Source organism: Procambarus clarkii, chromosome 2, assembly GCF_040958095.1.
Source record: "Procambarus clarkii isolate CNS0578487 chromosome 2, FALCON_Pclarkii_2.0, whole genome shotgun sequence".
NCBI lineage: Eukaryota > Metazoa > Arthropoda > Malacostraca > Decapoda > Cambaridae > Procambarus > Procambarus clarkii.
The window spans coordinates 34,507,573-34,528,757 of record NC_091151.1 but is presented as its reverse complement, the minus strand read 5'-3'; the positions used below and the strand labels follow the sequence as shown (position 1 = coordinate 34,528,757).

At 47.4% G+C, this 21,185-nt stretch overlaps 1 protein-coding gene across 4 annotated transcripts in view; it reads right to left on the bottom strand.

Moving 5' to 3' along the window:
- LOC123748174 (metalloreductase STEAP4-like) overlaps positions 1–21,185 on the bottom strand; it is a 293,870-nt gene that overhangs the window by 87,713 nt on the left and 184,972 nt on the right. For all 4 annotated transcript variants that reach the window (XM_069324221.1, XM_069324217.1, XM_069324222.1 and 1 more), the window contains 2 exons: positions 12,689–12,894; positions 11,449–11,594 (listed from right to left, as the gene is read on the bottom strand). In XM_069324221.1, coding sequence (XP_069180322.1) covers positions 11,449–11,594; positions 12,689–12,894 — 352 coding nt within the window. The remainder of the gene's footprint in view (positions 1–11,448; positions 11,595–12,688; positions 12,895–21,185) is intronic.

Below are 21,185 nucleotides of genomic sequence, written 5' to 3'. Positions count from 1 at the left end.
CACCAACAAGACAGGAGGCACTCACCAACAAGACAGGAGACACTCACCAACAAGATAGAAGACACTCACCAACAAGACAGGAGACACTCACCAACAAGATAGGAGACACTCACCAACAAGACAGGAGGCACTCACCAACAAGACAGGAGGCACTCTCCAACAAGACAGGAGGCACTCACCAACAAGACAGAAGACACTCTCCAACAAGACAGGAGACACTCACCAACAAGATAGGAGACACTCACCAACAAGACAGGAGGCACTCACCAACAAGATAGGAGGCACTCACCAACAAACAGGAGACACTCACCAACAAGACAGGAGACACTCTCCAACAAGACAGGAGACACTCATTAACAAGACAGGAGGCACCAACAAGACAGGAGACACTCTCCAACAAGACAGGAGGCACCAACAAGACAGGAGACACCAACAAGACAGGAGGCACTCACCAACAAGACAGGAGGCACCAACAAGACAGGAGACACCAACAAGACAGGAGACACCAACAAGACAGGAGACACTCACCAACAAGACAGGAGGCACCAACAAGACAGGAGGCACCAACAAGACAGGAGGCACCAACATGACAGGAGTCACTCTCCAACAAGACAGGAGGCACCAACAGGACAGGAGACACTCTCCAATAAGACAGGAGGCACTCACCATCAAGACAGGAGACACTCACCAACAAGACAGGAGACACTCTCCAACAAGACAGGAGGCACTCACCAACAAGACAGGAGACACTCTCCAACAAGACAGGAGGCACCAACAAGACAGGAGGCACCAACAAGACAAGAGCCATTCACCAACAAGACTGGAGGCACCAACAAGACAGGAGGTACCAATAAGACAGGAGGCACCAACAAGACAGGAGGCACCAACAAGACAGGAGGCACTCACCAACAAGACAGGAGATACCAACAAGACAGGAGACACTCTCCAACAAGACAGGAGACACCAACAAGACAGGAGATACCAACAAGACAGGAGACACTCTCCAACAAGGCAGGAGACACTCTCCAACAAGACAGGAGGCACCAACAAGACAGGAGGCACCAACAAGACAGGAGGCACCAACAAGACAGGAGGTACCAATTAGACAAGAAGCACCAAGAAGGCAAGAGACACTCACCAACAAGACAGGAGACACTCTCCAACAAGACAGGAGACACCAACAAGACAGGAGACACCAACAAGACAGGAGGCACCAACAAGGCAGGAGACACTCTCCAACAAGACAGGAGGCACCAACAAGACCGGAGGCACCAACAAGACAGGAGGCACCAACAAGACAGGAGGCACCAACAAGACAGGAGACACTCTCCAACAAGACAGAAGGCACCAACAAGACAGGAGACACCCTCCAACAAGACAGGAGGCACCAACAAGACAGGAGGCACCAACAAGGCAGGAGACACCAATAAGACAGGAGGCACCAACAAGACAGGAGGCACTCTCCAACAAGACAGGAGGCACCAACAAGACAGGAGACACTCACCAACAAGACAGGAGGTACCAACAAGACAGGAGACACCAACAAGACAGGAGGCACCAACAAGACAGGAGGCACCAACAAGACAGGAGACACTCTCCAACAAGACAGGAGACACCAACAAGACTGGAGGCACCAACAAGACAGGAGGCACCAACAAGACAGGAGACACTCTCCAACAAGACAGGAGGCACTCTCCAACAAGACAGGAGGCACCAACAAGACTGGAGGCACCAACAAGACAGGAGGCACTCTCCAACAAGACAGGAGGCACCAACAAGACAGGAGGCACCAATAAGACAAGAGGCACCAACATGACAGGAGACACTCTCCAACAAGACAGGAGGCACCAACAAGACAGGAGGCACCAATAAGACAGGAGGCACCAACATGACAGGAGACACTCACCAACAAGACAGGAGGCACTCACCAACAAGACAGGAGACACTCTCCAACAAGACAGGAGGCACTCACCAACAAGACAGAAGACACTCACCAACAAGACAGGAGGCACTCACCAACAAGACAGAAGACACTCTCCAACAAGACAGGAGACACTCACCAACAAGACAGAAGACACTCAACAACAAGACAGGAGACACACACCAACATGACAGGAGACACTCACCAACACGACAGGAGGCACTCACCAACAAGACAGAAGACACTCACCAACATGACAGGAGACACTCTCCAACAAGGCAGGAGACACTCTCCAACAAGACAGAAGACACTCACCAACAAGACAGGAGGCACTCACCAACAAGACAGAAGACACTCTCCAACAAGACAGGAGACACTCACCAACAAGACAGGAGACACTCACCAACAAGACAGGAGACATTCACCAACAAGACAGGAGACACTCTCCAAAAAGACAGGAGACACTCACCAACAAGACAGGAGACACTCACCAACAAGACAGAAGACACTCACCAACATGACAGGAGACACTCTCCAACAAGACAGGAGACACTCTCCAACAAGACAGAATACACTCACCAACAAGACAGGAGGCACTCACCAACAAGACAGAAGACACTCTCCAACAAGACAGGAGACACTCACCAACAAGACAGGAGACACTCACCAACAAGACAGGAGACATTCACCAACAAGACAGGAGACACTCTCCAACAAGACAGGAGACACTCACCAACAAGACAGGAGACACTCACCAACAAGACAGGAGACACTCTCCAACAAGACAGGAGGCACTCACCAACAAGACAGAAGACACTCACCAACAAGACAGGAGACACTCACCAACAATACAGGAGGCACTCACCAACAAGACAGGAGACACTCTCCAACAAGACAGGAGGCACTCACCAACAAGACAGGAGGCACTCACCAACAAGACAGAAGACACTCTCCAACAAGACAGAAGACACTCTCCAACAAGACAGGAGGCACTCACAAACAAGACAGGAGGCACTCACCAACAAGACAGAAGACACTCACCAACAATACAGGATTCACTCACCAACAAGACAGGAGGCACTCACCAACAATACAGGAGGCACTCACCAACAAGACAGAAGACACTCTCCAACAAGACAGGAGGCACTCACCAACAAGGCAGAAGACACTCTCCAACAAGACAGGAGACACTCTCCAACAATACAGAAGGCACCAACAAGACAGGAGACACTCACCAACAAGACAGGAGACACTAACCAACAAGACAGAAGACACTCACCAACAAGACAGGAGGCACTCACCAACAAGACAGGAGGCAGTCACCAACAAGACAGGAGACACTCACCAACAAGACAGAAGACACTCTCCAACAAGACAGAAGACACTCTCCAACAAGACAGAAGACGCTCTCTAACAAGACAGAAGACACTCTCCAACAATACAGGAGGCACTCACCAACAAGACAGGAGACACTCAACAACAAGACAGGAGACACTCTCCAACAAGACAGGAGGCAGTCACCAACAAGACAGAAGACACTCTCCAACAAGACAGGAGACACTCTCCAAGAAGACAGGAGGCAGTCACCAACAAGACAGAAGACACTCACCAACAAGACAGAAGACACTCTCCAACAAGACAGGAGGCACTCACCAACAAGACAGGAGACACTCACCAACAAGACAGGAGGCACCAACAAGACAGGAGACATTCACCAACAAGACAGGAGGCACTCACCAACAAGACAGTAGGCACCAACAAGACAGGAGACACTCTCCAACAAGACAGTAGGCACCAACAAGACAGGAGACATTCACCAACAAGACAGGAGGCACTCACCAACAAGACAGGAGGCACTCACCAACAAGACAGGAGGCACCAACAAGACAGGAGGCACCAACAAGACAGGAGACACTCATTAACAAGACAGGAGACACTCACCAACAAGACAGGAGGCACTCACAAACAAGACAGGAGGCACTCACCAACAAGACAGAAGACACTCACCAACAAGACAGGAGGCACCAACAAGACAGGAGACACTCACCAACAAGACAGGAGACACTCTCCAACAAGACAGGAGACACTCACCAACAAGACAGGAGACACTCACCAACAAGACAGGAGACACTCACCAACAAGACAGGAGACACTCACCAACAAGACAGAAGACACTCACCAACAAGACAGGAGGCACCAACAAGACAGGAGACACCAACAAGACAGGAGGCACCAACAAGACAGGAGGCACCAACAAGACAGGAGGCACTCACCAACAAGACAGGAGACACCAACAAGACAGGAGACACTCTCCAACAAGACAGGAGGCACCAACAAGACAGGAGGCACTCTCCAACAAGACAGGAGGCACCAACAAGACAGGAGACACTCTCCAACAAGACAGGAAGCACCAACAAGACAGGAGGCACCAACAAGACAGGAGGTACCAATAAGACAAGAGACACCAACAAGACAGGAGGCACCAACAAGACAGGAGGTACCAACAAGACAGGAGGCACCAACAAGACAGGAGGCACTCTCCAACAAGACAGGAGGCACCAACAAGACAGGAGACACTCTCCAACAAGACAGGAGGCACCAACAAGACAGGAGGCACCAACAAGACAGGAGGTACCAATAAGACAGGAGACACCAACAAGACAGGAGGCACCAACAAGACAGGAGGTACCAAAAAGACAGGAGGTACCAACAAGACAGGAGGCACCAACAAGACAGGAGGTACCAATAAGACAGGAGGCACCAACAAGACAGGAGGCACCAACAAGACAGGAGGTACCAACAAGACAGGAGGTACCAACAAGACAGGAGGCACCAACAAGACAGGAGACACTCTCCAACAAGACAGAAGACACTCTCCAACAAGACAGAAGACACTCTCCAACAAGACAGAAGACACTCTCCAACAAGACAGAAGACACTCTCCAACAATACAGGAGGCACTCACCAACAAGACAGGAGACACTCAACAACAAGACAGGAGACACTCTCCAACAAGACAGAAGGCAGTCACCAACAAGACAGAAGACACTCACCAACAAGACAGGAGACACTCACCAACAAGACAGGAGACACCAACAAGACAGGAGACACCAACAAGACAGGAGACACCAACAAGACAGGAGGCACCAACTAGACAGGAGACACCAACAAGACAGGAGGCACCAACTAGACAGGAGGCACCAACAAGACAGGATTCACCAACAAGACAGGAGACACCAACAAGACAGGATTCACCAACAAGACAGGAGGCACCAACAAGACAGGAGGCACCAACAAGAGAGGAGGCACCAACAAGACAGGAGGCACCAACAAGACAGGAGACACTCTCCAACAAGACAGAAGACACTCACCAACAAGACAGAATACACTCACCAACAAGACAGGAGGCACCAACTAGACAGGAGGCACCAACTAGACAGGAGGCATCAACAAGACAGGAGACACTCTCGAACAAGACAGGAGGCACTCACCAACAAGACAGGAGACACTCTCCAACAAGACAGGAGGCACCAACAAGACAGGAGGCACCAACAAGACAAGAGCCATTCACCAACAAGACTGGAGGCACCAACAAGACAGGAGGTACCAATAAGACAGGAGGCACCAACAAGACAGGAGGCACCAACAAGACAGGAGGCACTCACCAACAAGACAGGAGATACCAACAAGACAGGAGACACTCTCCAACAAGACAGGAGACACCAACAAGACAGGAGATACCAACAAGACAGGAGACACTCTCCAACAAGGCAGGAGACACTCTCCAACAAGACAGGAGGCACCAACAAGACAGGAGGCACCAACAAGACAGGAGGTACCAATAAGACAAGAAGCACCAAGAAGGCAAGAGACACTCACCAACAAGACAGGAGACACTCTCCAACAAGACAGGAGACACCAACAAGACAGGAGACACCAACAAGACAGGAGGCACCAACAAGGCAGGAGACACTCTCCAACAAGACAGGAGGCACCAACAAGACAGGAGGCACCAACAAGACAGGAGGCACCAACAAGACAGGAGGCACCAACAAGACAGGAGACACTCTCCAACAAGACAGAAGGCACCAACAAGACAGGAGACACTCTCCAACAAGACAGAAGACACTCTCCAACAAGACAGAAGACACTCTCCAACAAGACAGAAGACACTCTCCAACAAGACAGAAGACACTCTCCAACAATACAGGAGGCACTCACCAACAAGACAGGAGACACTCAACAACAAGACAGGAGACACTCTCCAACAAGACAGAAGGCAGTCACCAACAAGACAGAAGACACTCACCAACAAGACAGGAGACACTCACCAACAAGACAGGAGACACCAACAAGACAGGAGACACCAACAAGACAGGAGACACCAACAAGACAGGAGGCACCAACTAGACAGGAGACACCAACAAGACAGGAGGCACCAACTAGACAGGAGGCACCAACAAGACAGGATTCACCAACAAGACAGGAGACACCAACAAGACAGGATTCACCAACAAGACAGGAGGCACCAACAAGACAGGAGGCACCAACAAGAGAGGAGGCACCAACAAGACAGGAGGCACCAACAAGACAGGAGACACTCTCCAACAAGACAGAAGACACTCACCAACAAGACAGAATACACTCACCAACAAGACAGGAGGCACCAACTAGACAGGAGGCACCAACTAGACAGGAGGCACCAACAAGACAGGAGACACTCTCGAACAAGACAGGAGGCACTCACCAACAAGACAGGAGACACTCTCCAACAAGACAGGAGGCACCAACAAGACAGGAGGCACCAACAAGACAAGAGCCATTCACCAACAAGACTGGAGGCACCAACAAGACAGGAGGTACCAATAAGACAGGAGGCACCAACAAGACAGGAGGCACCAACAAGACAGGAGGCACTCACCAACAAGACAGGAGATACCAACAAGACAGGAGACACTCTCCAACAAGACAGGAGACACCAACAAGACAGGAGATACCAACAAGACAGGAGACACTCTCCAACAAGGCAGGAGACACTCTCCAACAAGACAGGAGGCACCAACAAGACAGGAGGCACCAACAAGACAGGAGGTACCAATAAGACAAGAAGCACCAAGAAGGCAAGAGACACTCACCAACAAGACAGGAGACACTCTCCAACAAGACAGGAGACACCAACAAGACAGGAGACACCAACAAGACAGGAGGCACCAACAAGGCAGGAGACACTCTCCAACAAGACAGGAGGCACCAACAAGACAGGAGGCACCAACAAGACAGGAGGCACCAACAAGACAGGAGGCACCAACAAGACAGGAGACACTCTCCAACAAGACAGAAGGCACCAACAAGACAGGAGACTCTCTCCAACAAGACAGGAGGCACCAACAAGACAGGAGGCACCAACAAGGCAGGAGACACCAATAAGACAGGAGGCACCAACAAGACAGGAGGCACTCTCCAACAAGACAGGAGGCACCAACAAGACAGGAGACACTCACCAACAAGACAGGAGGTACCAACAAGACAGGAGACACCAACAAGACAGGAGGCACCAACAAGACAGGAGGCACCAACAAGACAGGAGACACTCTCCAACAAGACAGGAGACACCAACAAGACAGGAGGCACCAACAAGACAGGAGGCACCAACAAGACAGGAGACACTCTCCAACAAGACAGGAGGCACTCTCCAACAAGACAGGAGGCACCAACAGGACAGGAGGTACCAACAAGACAGGAGGCACTCTCCAACAAGACAGGAGGCACGAACAAGACAGGAGGCACCAATAAGACAGGAGGCACCAACATGACAGGAGACACTCTCCAACAAGACAGGAGGCACCAACAAGACAGGAGGCACCAATAAGACAGGAGGCACCAACATGACAGGAGACACTCACGAACAAGACAGGAGGCACTCACCAACAAGACAGGAGACACTCTCCAACAAGACAGGAGGCACTCACCAACAAGACAGAAGACACTCACCAACAAGACAGGAGGCACTCACCAACAAGACAGAAGACACTCTCCAACAAGACAGGAGACACTCACCAACAAGACAGAAGACACTCACCAACAAGACAGGAGACACACACCAACATGGCAGGAGACACTCACCAACACGACAGGAGGCACTCACCAACAAGACAGAAGACACTCACCAACATGACAGGAGACACTCTCCAACAAGACAGGAGACACTCTCCAACAAGACAGAAGACACTCACCAACAAGACAGGAGGCACTCACCAACAAGACAGAAGACACTCTCCAACAAGACAGGAGACACTCACCAACAAGACAGGAGACACTCACCAACAAGACAGGAGATATTCACCAACAAGACAGGAGACACTCTCCAAAAAGACAGGAGACACTCACCAACAAGACAGGAGACACTCACCAACAAGACAGAAGACACTCACCAACATGACAGGAGACACTCTCCAACAAGACAGGAGACACTCTCCAACAAGACAGAAGACACTCACCAACAAGACAGGAGGCACTCACCAACAAGACAGAAGACACTCTCCAACAAGACAGGAGACACTCACCAACAAGACAGGAGACACTCACCAACAAGACAGGAGACATTCACTAACAAGACAGGAGACACTCTCCAAAAAGACAGGAGACACTCACCAACAAGACAGGAGACACTCACCAACAAGACAGGAGACACTCTCCAACAAGACAGGAGGCACTCACCAACAAGACAGAAGACACTCACCAACAAGACAGGAGACACTCACCAACAAGACAGGAGGCACTCACCAACAAGACAGGAGACACTCTCCAACAAGACAGGAGGCACTCACCAACAAGACAGGAGGCACTCACCAACAAGACAGAAGACACTCTCCAACAAGACAGAAGACACTCTCCAACAAGACAGGAGGCACTCACAAACAAGACAGGAGGCACTCACCAACAAGACAGAAGACACTCACCAACAATACAGGAGGCACTCACCAACAAGACAGGAGGCACTCACCAACAATACAGGAGGCACTCACCAACAAGACAGAAGACACTCTCCAACAAGACAGGAGGCACTCACCAACAAGGCAGAAGACACTCTCCAACAAGACAGGAGACACTCTCCAACAATACAGGAGGCACCAACAAGACAGGAGACACTCACCAACAAGACAGGAGACACTCACCAACAAGACAGAAGACACTCACCAACAAGACAGGAGGCACTCACCAACAAGACAGGAGGCAGTCACCAACAAGACAGGAGACACTCACCAACAAGACAGAAGACACTCTCCAACAAGACAGAAGACACTCTCCAACAAGACAGAAGACACTCTCCAACAAGACAGAAGACACTCTCCAACAATACAGGAGGCACTCACCAACAAGACAGGAGACACTCAACAACAAGACAGGAGACACTCTCCAACAAGACAGGAGGCAGTCACCAACAAGACAGAAGACACTCTCCAACAAGACAGGAGACACTCTCCAACAAGACAGGAGGCAGTCACCAACAAGACAGAAGACACTCACCAACAAGACAGAAGACACTCTCCAACAAGACAGGAGGCACTCACCAACAAGACAGGAGACACTCACCAACAAGACAGGAGGCACCAACAAGACAGGAGACATTCACCAACAAGACAGGAGGCACTCACCAACAAGACAGTAGGCACCAACAAGACAGGAGACACTCTCCAACAAGACAGTAGGCACCAACAAGACAGGAGACATTCACCAACAAGACAGGAGGCACTCACCAACAAGACAGGAGGCACTCACCAACAAGACAGGAGGCACCAACAAGACAGGAGGCACCAACAAGACAGGAGACACTCATTAACTAGACAGGAGACACTTACCAACAAGACAGGAGGCACTCACAAACAAGACAGGAGGCACTCACCAACAAGACAGAAGACACTCACCAACAAGACAGGAGGCACCAACAAGACAGGAGACACTCACCAACAAGACAGGAGACACTCTCCAACAAGACAGGAGACACTCACCAACAAGACAGGAGACACTCACCAACAAGACAGGAGACACTCACCAACAAGACAGGAGACACTCACCAACAAGACAGAAGACACTCACCAACAAGACAAGAGGCACCAACAAGACAGGAGACACCAACAAGACAGGAGGTACCAATAAGACAGGAGGCACCAACAAGAGAGGAGGCACTCACCAACAAGACAGGAGACACCAACAAGACAGGAGACACCAACAAGACAGGAGACACTCTCCAACAAGACAGTAGGCACCAACAAGACAGGAGGCACTCTCCAACAAGACAGGAGGCACCAACAAGACAGGAGACACTCTCCAACAAGACAGGAGGCACCAACAAGACAGGAGGCACCAACAAGACAGGAGGTACCAATAAGACAAGAGACACCAACAAGACAGGAGGCACCAACAAGACAGGAGGTACCAACAAGACAGGAGGTACCAACAAGACAGGAGGCACCAACAAGACAGGAGGCACTCTCCAACAAGACAGGAGGCACCAACAAGACAGGAGACACTCTCCAACAAGACAGGAGGCACCAACAAGACAGGAGGCACCAACAAGACAGGAGGTACCAATAAGACAGGAGACACCAACAAGACAGGAGGCACCAACAAGACAGGAGGCACCAACAAGACAGGAGGTACCAATAAGACAGGAGACACCAACAAGACAGGAGGCACCAACAAGACAGGAGGTACCAAAAAGACAGGAGTTACCAACAAGACAGGAGGCACCAACAAGACAGGAGGTACCAATAAGACAGGAGGCACCAACAAGACAGGAGGCACCAACAAGACAGGAGGTACCAACAAGGCAGGAGGTACCAATAAGACAGGAGGCACCAACAAGACAGGAGGCACCAACAAGACAGGAGGTACCAACAAGACAGGAGGCACCAACAAGACAGGAGGCACCAACAAGACAGGAGGCACCAACAAGACAGGAGACACTCTCCAACAAGACAGGAGTCACCAACAAGACAGGAGTCACCAACAAGACAGGAGGCACCAACAAGACAGGAGGCACCAACAAGACAGGAGGCACCAACAAGACAGGAGGCACCAACAAGACAGGAGGTACCAACAAGACAGGAGGTACCAACAAGACAGGAGGCACCAACAAGACAGGAGGCACTCTCCAACAAGACAGGAGTCACCAACAAGACAGGAGGCACCAACAAGACAGGAGGCACCAACAAGACAGGAGGCACCAACAAGACAGGAGGTACCAACAAGACAGGAGGTACCAACAAGACAGGAGGCACCAACAAGGCAGGAGACACCAACAAGACAGGAGGCACTAACAAGACAGGAGACACCAACAAGACAGGAGGCACCAACAAGACAGGAGACACCAATAAGACAGGAGACACTCTCCTACAAGACAGGAGGCACCAACAAGACAGGAGGCACCAACAAGACAGGAGACTCTCCAACAAGACAGGAGACTCTCCAACAAGACAGGAGACTCTCCTACAAGACAGGAGGCACCAACAAGACAGGAGACTCACCTGGCAGGTAACAGAGGGCAAGGAGGGTGAGAGAAGTGACAGCACAGGATACGGACACGTTACGCGTTGCTATGTCGTTGAAGGTGTTCCAGTTAAAGGAGCCGTTGTGCCTCTGTGCGCTCCTCAGGTTCCCACACAGCTGCCATCTGGTGGACCAACCAGCTTGGTGAGTGATGGCATCTTATGTGAGAGTGAAGGGATGGCAACTATCAGGGGAAGCGCTAAGCTATTACGACTATATAGCACTTGTACGGGAGTCAGGACAAGAATTTGGGATGGGTCCGTGGAAGGAATGGTGCCCAACCCCTAGGACGGTAGGGGATTGAACGCCGACCTGCATGAAGCATGACTGTCGCTCTACTATTTTATTTATGTGATAATGAAGGTCCCCAGTGGCATCTTAATGTGATAGTGTGTCACCTGGGGCATGGTGACATCTTGTGTGATAGTGAGTGTCACCTGGTGCATGGTGACATCTTATGTGATAGTCAGTGTCACCTGGTGCATGGTGACATCTTGTGTGATAGTGAGTGTCACCTGGTGCATGGTGACATCTTATGTGATAGTCAGTGTCACCTGGTGCATGGTGACATCTTGTGTGATAGTGAGTGTCACCTGGTGCATGGTGACATCTTGTGTGATAGTGAGTGTCACCTGGTGCATGGTGACATCTTATGTGATAGTGAGTGTCACCTGAGGCATGGTGACATCTTATGTGATAGTGAGTGTCACCTGATGCATGGTGACATCTTATGTGATAGTCAGTGTCACCTGGTGCATGGTGACATCTTATGTGATAGTGAGTGTCACCTGGTGCATGGTGACATCTTATGTGATAGTTTGTCAGCTGGTTTATGATGTCATCTTACGTGATAGTGTCACCATGTGAATTGTAACATTTGAAATTATATTTTACAATGACAAAGGTCTGCACGTTGAGCTTCGTGATTAAAGTATTCAAGAGTGTGGATCAGAATGAAGCGTAAGATCGGCCATAAAATGACTGGATGGATGGATGGACTGGACCCCATCCATTACCTTCCTTCTGAGAGAGTAGAGAGAGAGAGAGAGAGAGAGAGAGAGAGAGAGAGAGAGAGAGAGAGAGAGAGAGAGAGAGAGAGAGAGAGAGAGAGAGAGAGAGAGAGAGAGAGAGAGAGAGAGAGAGAGAGAGAGAGAGAAGGGAGAGAGAGAGAGAGAGAGAGACAGACAGACAGAGACAGAGACAGAGAGAGATACCTACTCAAAGAATGTAATGAAGAATGCGATGATCCATACAACGCAGGAGACAACGAAGGCGAACTTCCACTCCGGGAAGAAGATGAAGGGTATTGCCTCCAGGTCTCTGGCGTTCTTGAGCGGGCCTCGGTCCAGGGGGTCCAGGTTGAGAGTCCTCACCACATCACACACCACCACTCTGGCCAGGGCGTCATCGCCGCACACAGGAACCTGACCAACACCTCTTATTTTCCACACCAGTTATACACACACACACACACATATATATATATATATATATATATATATATATATATATATATATATATATATATATATATATATATATATATATATATAAGTTACGGCTTGTAGGTTCGACATATATGTTGACACGACATATATATTAACCCCTATTAGCCAGAAGCCAATAATACTTGGCCTAGTATGCAAGACCCTATTTGCCTAGCAAGCAAAGTGATATTTGTTATTTTCAAATATCTCTTTCCAAATCGGTACAATCCTATTAATATTATATTAAGAACATAAATTACGTTTGTACTAATTAATATGATATAAATTATCATATTAATATTAAGAACATTATATTAAGTACATTACTGATTGAGCTATGTTAGGTTAGATTTAATTAAATGTTAGTTTTAACTCACCTTAAAAAATTTAATCATACATAATGTAATGAAAAAGATATATCATTCCGCATAGACAAAAAATTGGGAAAATAGTAATATTTTGAGAAAATTTGGCTTGTTATGCAACTTAGCCTAATAAGTAGAATATATGTGTGTATATGTGTATGCATAAGTATCCACTAGGAGAAGGAAACAAAATTTCCGAACGTTTTGTATAGTAAGTTATTGAAATATAATTTCGCTTAATTTCTGTAGTGGATACTCTAGCATCTAAGAGCCACAGTGTATTTACTATTTGTGCCTTCACATATAGTAAATACATGTGAATCGAGCAATTAGCATACAATGCAATACAATACAATACAATACAATTAGCATACATTGCATACTATAATTAGCATACTATTACCTACAGAATAGAGCAATAAGCGCTTGGACCCCGCCATTTTAACCAATTTATATATTTTTTTCTATTATAACACACACACATCCCTAGAAAGCAGCCCGTAGCAGCTGTCTAACTCCCAGGTACCTGTTTATTGCTAGGTGAACATATGCATCGGGATGAAAGAAACTACCCGTTTTTTCCGCCTCTGCCGGAAATCGAACACGCGCCATTAGGACTACGACCACCAAGCGCTGTCCAGTCAGCCACGAGGCCCCACTGTGTGTGTGGGTACTCACCTAGTTGTACCCACCTAGTTGAGCCTTGGCTCTTTGGTCTCGCCTCTTAACCGTCAATCAACAGGTGAAGAGGTACAGGTACATGTGTACCATATCTACACTTGAAACTGGGTATGGAGTCATGCCTCCACCACATCACTTCCTAATGCATTCCATTTATTAACTACTCTGACACTGAAAAAGTTCTTTCTAATATTCCTGTGGCTCATTTGGGTACTCAGTCTCCACCTGTGTCCTCTAGTGCGTGCGCCCGTTTTATGTTAAATAAACTGTTTTAGTCTACCCTATCAATTCCTTTGAGAATCTTGTACTCACCTAGTTTTACTTACCTAGATGTCCTTGCGGGGGTTGAGCTCTGGCTCTTTGGTCCCGCCTCTCATCCGTCAATCAACTGATGTACAGATTCCCGAGCCTACTGGATTTTATCATATCTACCTTTGAGACTGTGTATGGAGTCAGCCTCCACCACATCACTACCTAATGCATTCCACCTGTTAACTACTCTGACAGTGAAGAAGTTCTTTCTAACGTCCCTGTGGTTCATTTGGGTACTCAGTCTCCACCTGTGTCCTCTTGTTCGCGTACCACCCATTTAAACAATTTATCCTTATCTACCCTATCAATTCCTTTGAGAATTTTGTAAGTAGTGATCATGTCTCCCCTTAATCTTCTGTCTTCCAGTGTTATGTAGTTGCCTTTCACGCAGCCTCTCCTCGTAACTCATGCCTCTAAGATCTGGAACTAGCGTAGTGGCAAACTTCTGAACATTTTTTTCCAGCTTCCTCTTGTGCTTGATAAGGTACGGGCTCCATGCTGGGACCGCATACTTGTATGTGGTGATCATGTCCCCCTAACTATCCTGTCTTTCAGCGACGTGAGGTTTAATTCACGTAATCTCTCCCCATAGCTCATGCACGTCAGTTCGAGCATTAGTCTGGTGACAAACCTCTAAACCTTCTCCAATTTAGTAGTATTCCTGACGAAATATGGACTCCATGCTGGAGCTGCATACTCCAGGATTGGTCTGACATACGTGGTATACAAGATTCTGAATGATTCCTTTCACAAGCTTCAGAAGGCCGTTCTTATGTTGGTCAACCTGGAATATGCCGCTGATGTTAACCTCTTGATCTAGGCTTCAAGGGAGAGGTCAGGCGTGATATCAACCACAGGTCATTCTCTCTGATTATAGAAGAATTTCACCTCCCAAATGCTACCCTGTGTTTGGCTTCCTGCTACCTACACGTATCTTTATTACGTTACATACATCACACATTGTGAGTATGTGTGTGTGTGTTTGTGTATTTACCTAGTTGCATTCACGTAGATGTGCTTGCGGGGTTGAGCTCTGCTCTTTCGTCCCGCCTCTCAACTGTCAATCAACTGTTACTAGCTACTAACTAAAAATTTCCCCCTCCCCGCTACACACACACCCAGGAAGCAGCTCCATAACAGCTGTCTAACTCCCCAGATACCTATTTACTGCTAGGTAACAGGGGTCATCAGGGTGAAAGAAACTTTGCTCGTTTGTTTCAGCCTGGTCCGGGAATCGAATCCGGGATACAGAATTACGAGTCCTGCGCGCTGTCCGCTCAGCTACCAGATCCATATGACACTGTGTGTGTGTGTGTGTGTGTGTGTGTGTGTGTGTGTGTGTGTGTGTGTGTGTGTACTTACCTAGTTGTGCTTGCGGGGGTTGAGCTCTGGCTCTTTGGTCCCGCCACTCATCTGTTAATCAACTAATGTACAGGTTCCTGAGCCTATGGGGCTCTATCATATCTACACTTAAAGGTGGGTATGGAGTCAGCCTCCACCACATCACTTCCTAATGCATTCCATTTGTCTACTGCTCTGATACTGAAAAAAATATTTCTAACGTCTCTATGGCTCATTTGGGCACTCAATTTCTACCTGTGTCCCCCTTGTGTGTGTGCCCCTTGTGCTAAATAGTCTGTCCTTTATCTACCCTATTAATTCCTTTGAGAATCTTGTATGTGGTGATCATGTCCCCCTCTAACTCTTCTGTCTCCCAGTGACGTGAGGTTAAATTCCCGTAGTCTCTCCCCATTGCTCAATCCACTCAGTTCAGGTACTAGTCTGGTGGCAAACCTTTGACCCTTTTCCAGTTTAGTCTTATGCTTGACTAGATATGGACTCCATGCTGGAGCCGCATACTCCAGGATTAGTCTGACATATGTGGTATACAAAGTTCTGAAGGATTCCTCACACAAGTTTCTAAAGGCCGTTCTTATGTTAGCCAACCTAGGCATATGCCGTTGATGTTATCCTCTTGATATGAGCTTCAGGAGACAGGTCTGGCGTGATATCAACCCCCAAGTCTTTCTCTCTCTCTGACTCTTGAAGTATTTCATCTCCCAAATGATACATTGTGTCTGGTCTCTTTTATCTACACCTATCTTCATTACATTGCATTTGCTTGGGTTAAACTCTAACAACCATTTGTTTGACCATTCCTGCAGCTTGTCCAGGTTTTCCTGAAGCCTCAAGCTGTCCTCCTCTGTCTTAATCCTTCTCACAATTTTGGCGTCGTCAGCAAATATTGAGAGGAATGAGTCTGTACCCTCTGGGAGATCATTTACGTATATCAGAAACAGAATAGATCCGAGTACGGAGCTCTGTGGTGATTCCACTGGTGACTTCACGCCATTCTGAGGTCTCACCCCTCACTAAAACTCTCTGCTTCCTATTGCTTAGGTACTCCCTTATCCACTGGAGCGCCCTACCAGTTACTCCTGCCTGTTTCTCCAGCTTATGCATCAGCCTTTTATGGGGTACTGTGTCAAAGGCTTTCCGACAGTCCAAAAAATGCAGTCCCCCCACTCTTTCTTGCTTAATCTTTGTCACCTGATCATAGAATTCTATTAAGCCTGTAAGGCAAGATTTACCCTCCCTGAACCCATGTTGATGGGTTGTCACGAAGTCCCTTCTCTCCAGATGTGTTACTAGGTAATTTCTCACAATCTTCTCCATCACCTTGCATGGTATACAAGTTAAGGACACTGCCCAAAGTTCAGTGCCTCTTGTCTGTCACCCTTTTTGTATACTGGGACAACATTAGCCGTTTTCCATATTTCTGGTAGGTCTCCCGTTTCCAGTGTCCTACTATACCCTTTGGAGAGTGGAGAGCAGAACGCTCCTGCACATTCTTTCAGTACCCATGGTGAGATTCCGTCTTCCCAACAGCCTTTCTCACGTCCAGATCCAACAGGTGCCTCTATACCTCTTCTCTAGTAATTTCGAACCCTTCCAAGGCCGCCTGGTTTACTGCCACCTTTCCTAGTTCAGTGATTTTACCTCTCCTCGTACTATTGTGAAGACCTCCTGGAACCTCTTGTTGAGTTCCTCACACACCTCTGTCATTCTCTGTGTACCTGTCCACACCCGTTCTTAACTTTCATCACCTGTTCCTTCACTGTTGTTTTCCTCCTGATGGGACTGTGTAGTAGCTTTGGTTCGGTCTTGGCTTTATTAGCTATATAATTTTCTTACTTTTTCTCAGCATTTCTTCTCACATTATCGTACTCGTTCCTGGTTCTCTGGTATCTCTCTCTACTGAATTCTAATTTGAAGAAAGTAGAACAGTGCAAACTGAAACTTGCAGATCCATTGTTCATCACAATGAAATGTGTGAAGTAAAACATGTGTATGGGGCAAGTAACAAAGTCAGTAGACTAATAGATGTTGTCACAGCTCATATAAGACTTGGCTACAAGTATCTCTGGCAGTTCGGCTTGTATAGGGATCTACAAGATGTAAAGTGTAAAGTGTGTGGACAAAGACAGGGACACACACTCGAACATTATATCTTGGATTGTAGTAAAATTGAGTCTTTTAGAGATAAATCTAAGCTTACTTTGTATGATATGGCAAACTATCTAATTACCATCTTGAGGTTATTTTGAGATGATTTCGGGGCTTTTTAGTGTCCCCGCGGCCCGGTCCTAGACGAGGCCTCCACCCCCAGGAAGCAGCCGGTGATAGCTGACTAACACCCAGGTACCTATTTACTGCTAGGTAACAGGGGCATAGGGTGAAAGAAACTCTGCCCATTGTTTCTCGCCGGCGCCCGGGGTCGAACCCGGGACCTCAGGATCACTAGTCCAGTGTGCTGTCCGCTATGCCGACCGGCTCCCTTAGATAAAATACCATAGATAAAATACCTGAAATCCTTGCACTGTATCCATATTTCGCTTCCAGTAGATAAACAACATATGAGATTAAGAAACAAGTAGTGTATTGTGAAGTTTAATAATAAACAGAAGCTCCCCTGTGACTCTGTAATATCTCCATTGGTCAAACTATTATGTATTAGCGATAATACCTACCATTAATGTATAATGACTTACTGTAAATATATAGCTCTTGAAATAGCACTTTTTCTGTAACTAGCTGACATTGTAATTATAAAGTGTGAATGACAGTTGAAATTTTTTATGTAATAATCTAAGATGAGGTTTGATAAAGACCTTTTGTGCCCTCTGTAATGCTTTTTGCGCTACTGCTCACAGGATGAGTATGGGGTGCACAATAAACTTGCCGCCTCCGGCGACAACAATCAAATCAAATCTCTCTACTGTCTAGTGTTCTGTTATTTCGGAAGTTTCTCTACACCCTTTTGTTCATTTCCTTTGCTTTTATACATGCCCTATTAAACCACGGATTCTTCTTTTGCCTCTCGTTTTTTTCCTGTCGGGCCGGGATAAACCTGTTTACTGCCTCCTGACACTTTTGGGTGACATAATCCATCATGTCTTTTACAGACTTAGTTGTGAGTTCTGTGTCCCATGGTATATCCCCTAGGAATTTTTTCATCTCATAATTTCCTTTTCGGTACGCCAGCCCTTTGTTTCCCAGTTCTTTTTTTGGGGAGATAATTCCTAGCTCTATTAGGTACTCAAAGATCAATACACTAGTGATCACTCATTCCCAAGGAGGCTTCCAACTTAACTTATCCTTATATCCGACTCATTTAGGGTAAATTTCAGATCAAGCATAGCTGGTTCATCCTCTCCTCTCATTCTTGTCAGTCCCTTGATGTGTTGACCTTAGAAAGTTTCTTTTTTGCTACGTCCAGCAGTTTAGCTCTCCATGTGTCCGGTCCTCCATAGTGGGTCTCTGTTCTCCCAATCTATCTATTCGTGGTTGAACTTCTGAAAATTTGAACTTCTGAAAATTTGAACTTCTGAATGAAGTTCTAATTTTCGCCAGTGTAGAGTACGCTGCTGTCGTTATCCTATTTATATGTGCCTCAGGAGTTAGATTAGGTGTCACATCCACTCCCAGGTCAGTCAAGTCAAGTCAAGTGGCAGTGTCAAGTGGCAGTCAAGAAATATGCAGTCTGCCCAGCCTTCTCTGTCCTGCCTTATCCTTGTTACTTTGTCATAGAATTCTAAAACCCATGTTGGTGCTCGTTTACAAACCCAATGCTCTCCAGGTGCTCAACAAGTCTTAGCCTAATTATTCTTTCAAGTATTTTGCAGAGGATGCTTGTCAGTGATAAGGGTCTGTAGTTAAGTGCCTCCTCCCTATCACCTTTCTTGAAAATCGGTACGACATTTGCCTCCTTCCAGCAACTGGGCAATTCTCCCGACATAAGTGCCTCATTAAAGATCATTGCCAGAGGCACGCTGAGTGCCAGCGCTGCCTCTTTTAATATCCACGGTGAGACTTTGTCTGGTCCAACCGCTTTAGTTGCATCCAGTGTTGTCAACTGTTTCATTACCTCCTCTGCTGTCACCTCTATATCTGATAGTCTTTCATCTAGGCTAATCTCTTCTAACAGTGGGAGCCACTCAGGCTCGGTTGTGAACACTCCATGGAAACTTGCATTCAGTACCTCGGTACCTCGCAGATTTCCTTGTCACTTTCTGTATATGCCCCTTCTGTTTTCCTCAGTCTTGTCACTTGGTCATTTACCGACATCTTCCTTCTTATATGGCTATGTAGTAATTTAGGTTGCTTTTTCGCTTTGATTGCAATATCATTCTCATAATTTCTTTCCGACACTCGTCTTATGTTAATGTAATCGTTCCTAGCTCTGTTACAGTCTAATCCTGTTGTCCTCTGTCCTTTGTCTTCTGTACTTCCTCCACTCCCTCCTGTTTCTCACCTTTGGTGTGTGTGTGTGTGTGTGTGTGTGTGTGTGTGTGTACTCACCTAATTGTACTCACCTAATTGTGCTTGCGGGGGTTGAGCTCTGGCTCTTTGGTCCCGCCTCTCAACCGTCAATCAACTGGTGTACAGATTCCTGAGCCTATTGGGCTCTATCATATCTACATTTGAAACTGTGTATGGAGTCAGCCTCCACCACATCACTTCCTAATGCATTCCATTTACTAACTACTCTGACACTGAAAAAGTTCTTTCTAACGTTCTCTGTGGCTCATTTGGGTACTCAGCTTCCACCTGTGTCCCCTTGTTCGCGTCCCACCAGTGTTGAATAGTTCATCCTTGTTTACCCGGTCGATTCCCGTGAGGATTTTGTAGGTTGTGATCATGTCCCCCCTTACTCTTCTGTCTTCCAGTGTCGTAAGGTGCATTTCCCGCATGCCTTTCCTCATAACTCATGCCTCTTAGTTCTGGGACTAGTCTAGTAGCATACCTTTGGACTTTTTCCAGCTTCGTCTTGTGCTTGACAAGGTACGGGCTCCATGCTGGGGCCGCATACTCCAGGATTGGTACTTACATATGTGGTGTACAAGATTCTGAATGATTCCTTACACAGGTTCCTGAACGCCGTTCTGATGTTAGCCAGCCTCGCATATGCCGCAGACGTTATTCTCTTTATGTGGGCTTCAGGAGACAGGTTTGGTGTGATATCAACTCCTAGATCTTTCTCTCTGTCTGTTTCATTAAGTACTTCATCTCCTATTCTGTATCCTGTGCCTGGCCTCCGGTTTCCACTGCCTAGTTTCATTACTTTGCATTTACTCGGGTCGAACTTCAACAGCCATTTGTTGGACCATTCACTAAGTCTATCCAGGTCATCTTGTAGCCTCCTACTATCATCCTCTGTTTCAATCCTCCTCATAATTTTTGCATCGTCGGCAAACATTGAGAGGAACGAATCTATACCCTCTGGGAGATCATTTACAATATACCAGAAACAGTATAGGTCCAAGGACTGACCCCTGCGGGACTCCACTTGTGACAGTCTCGCCAATC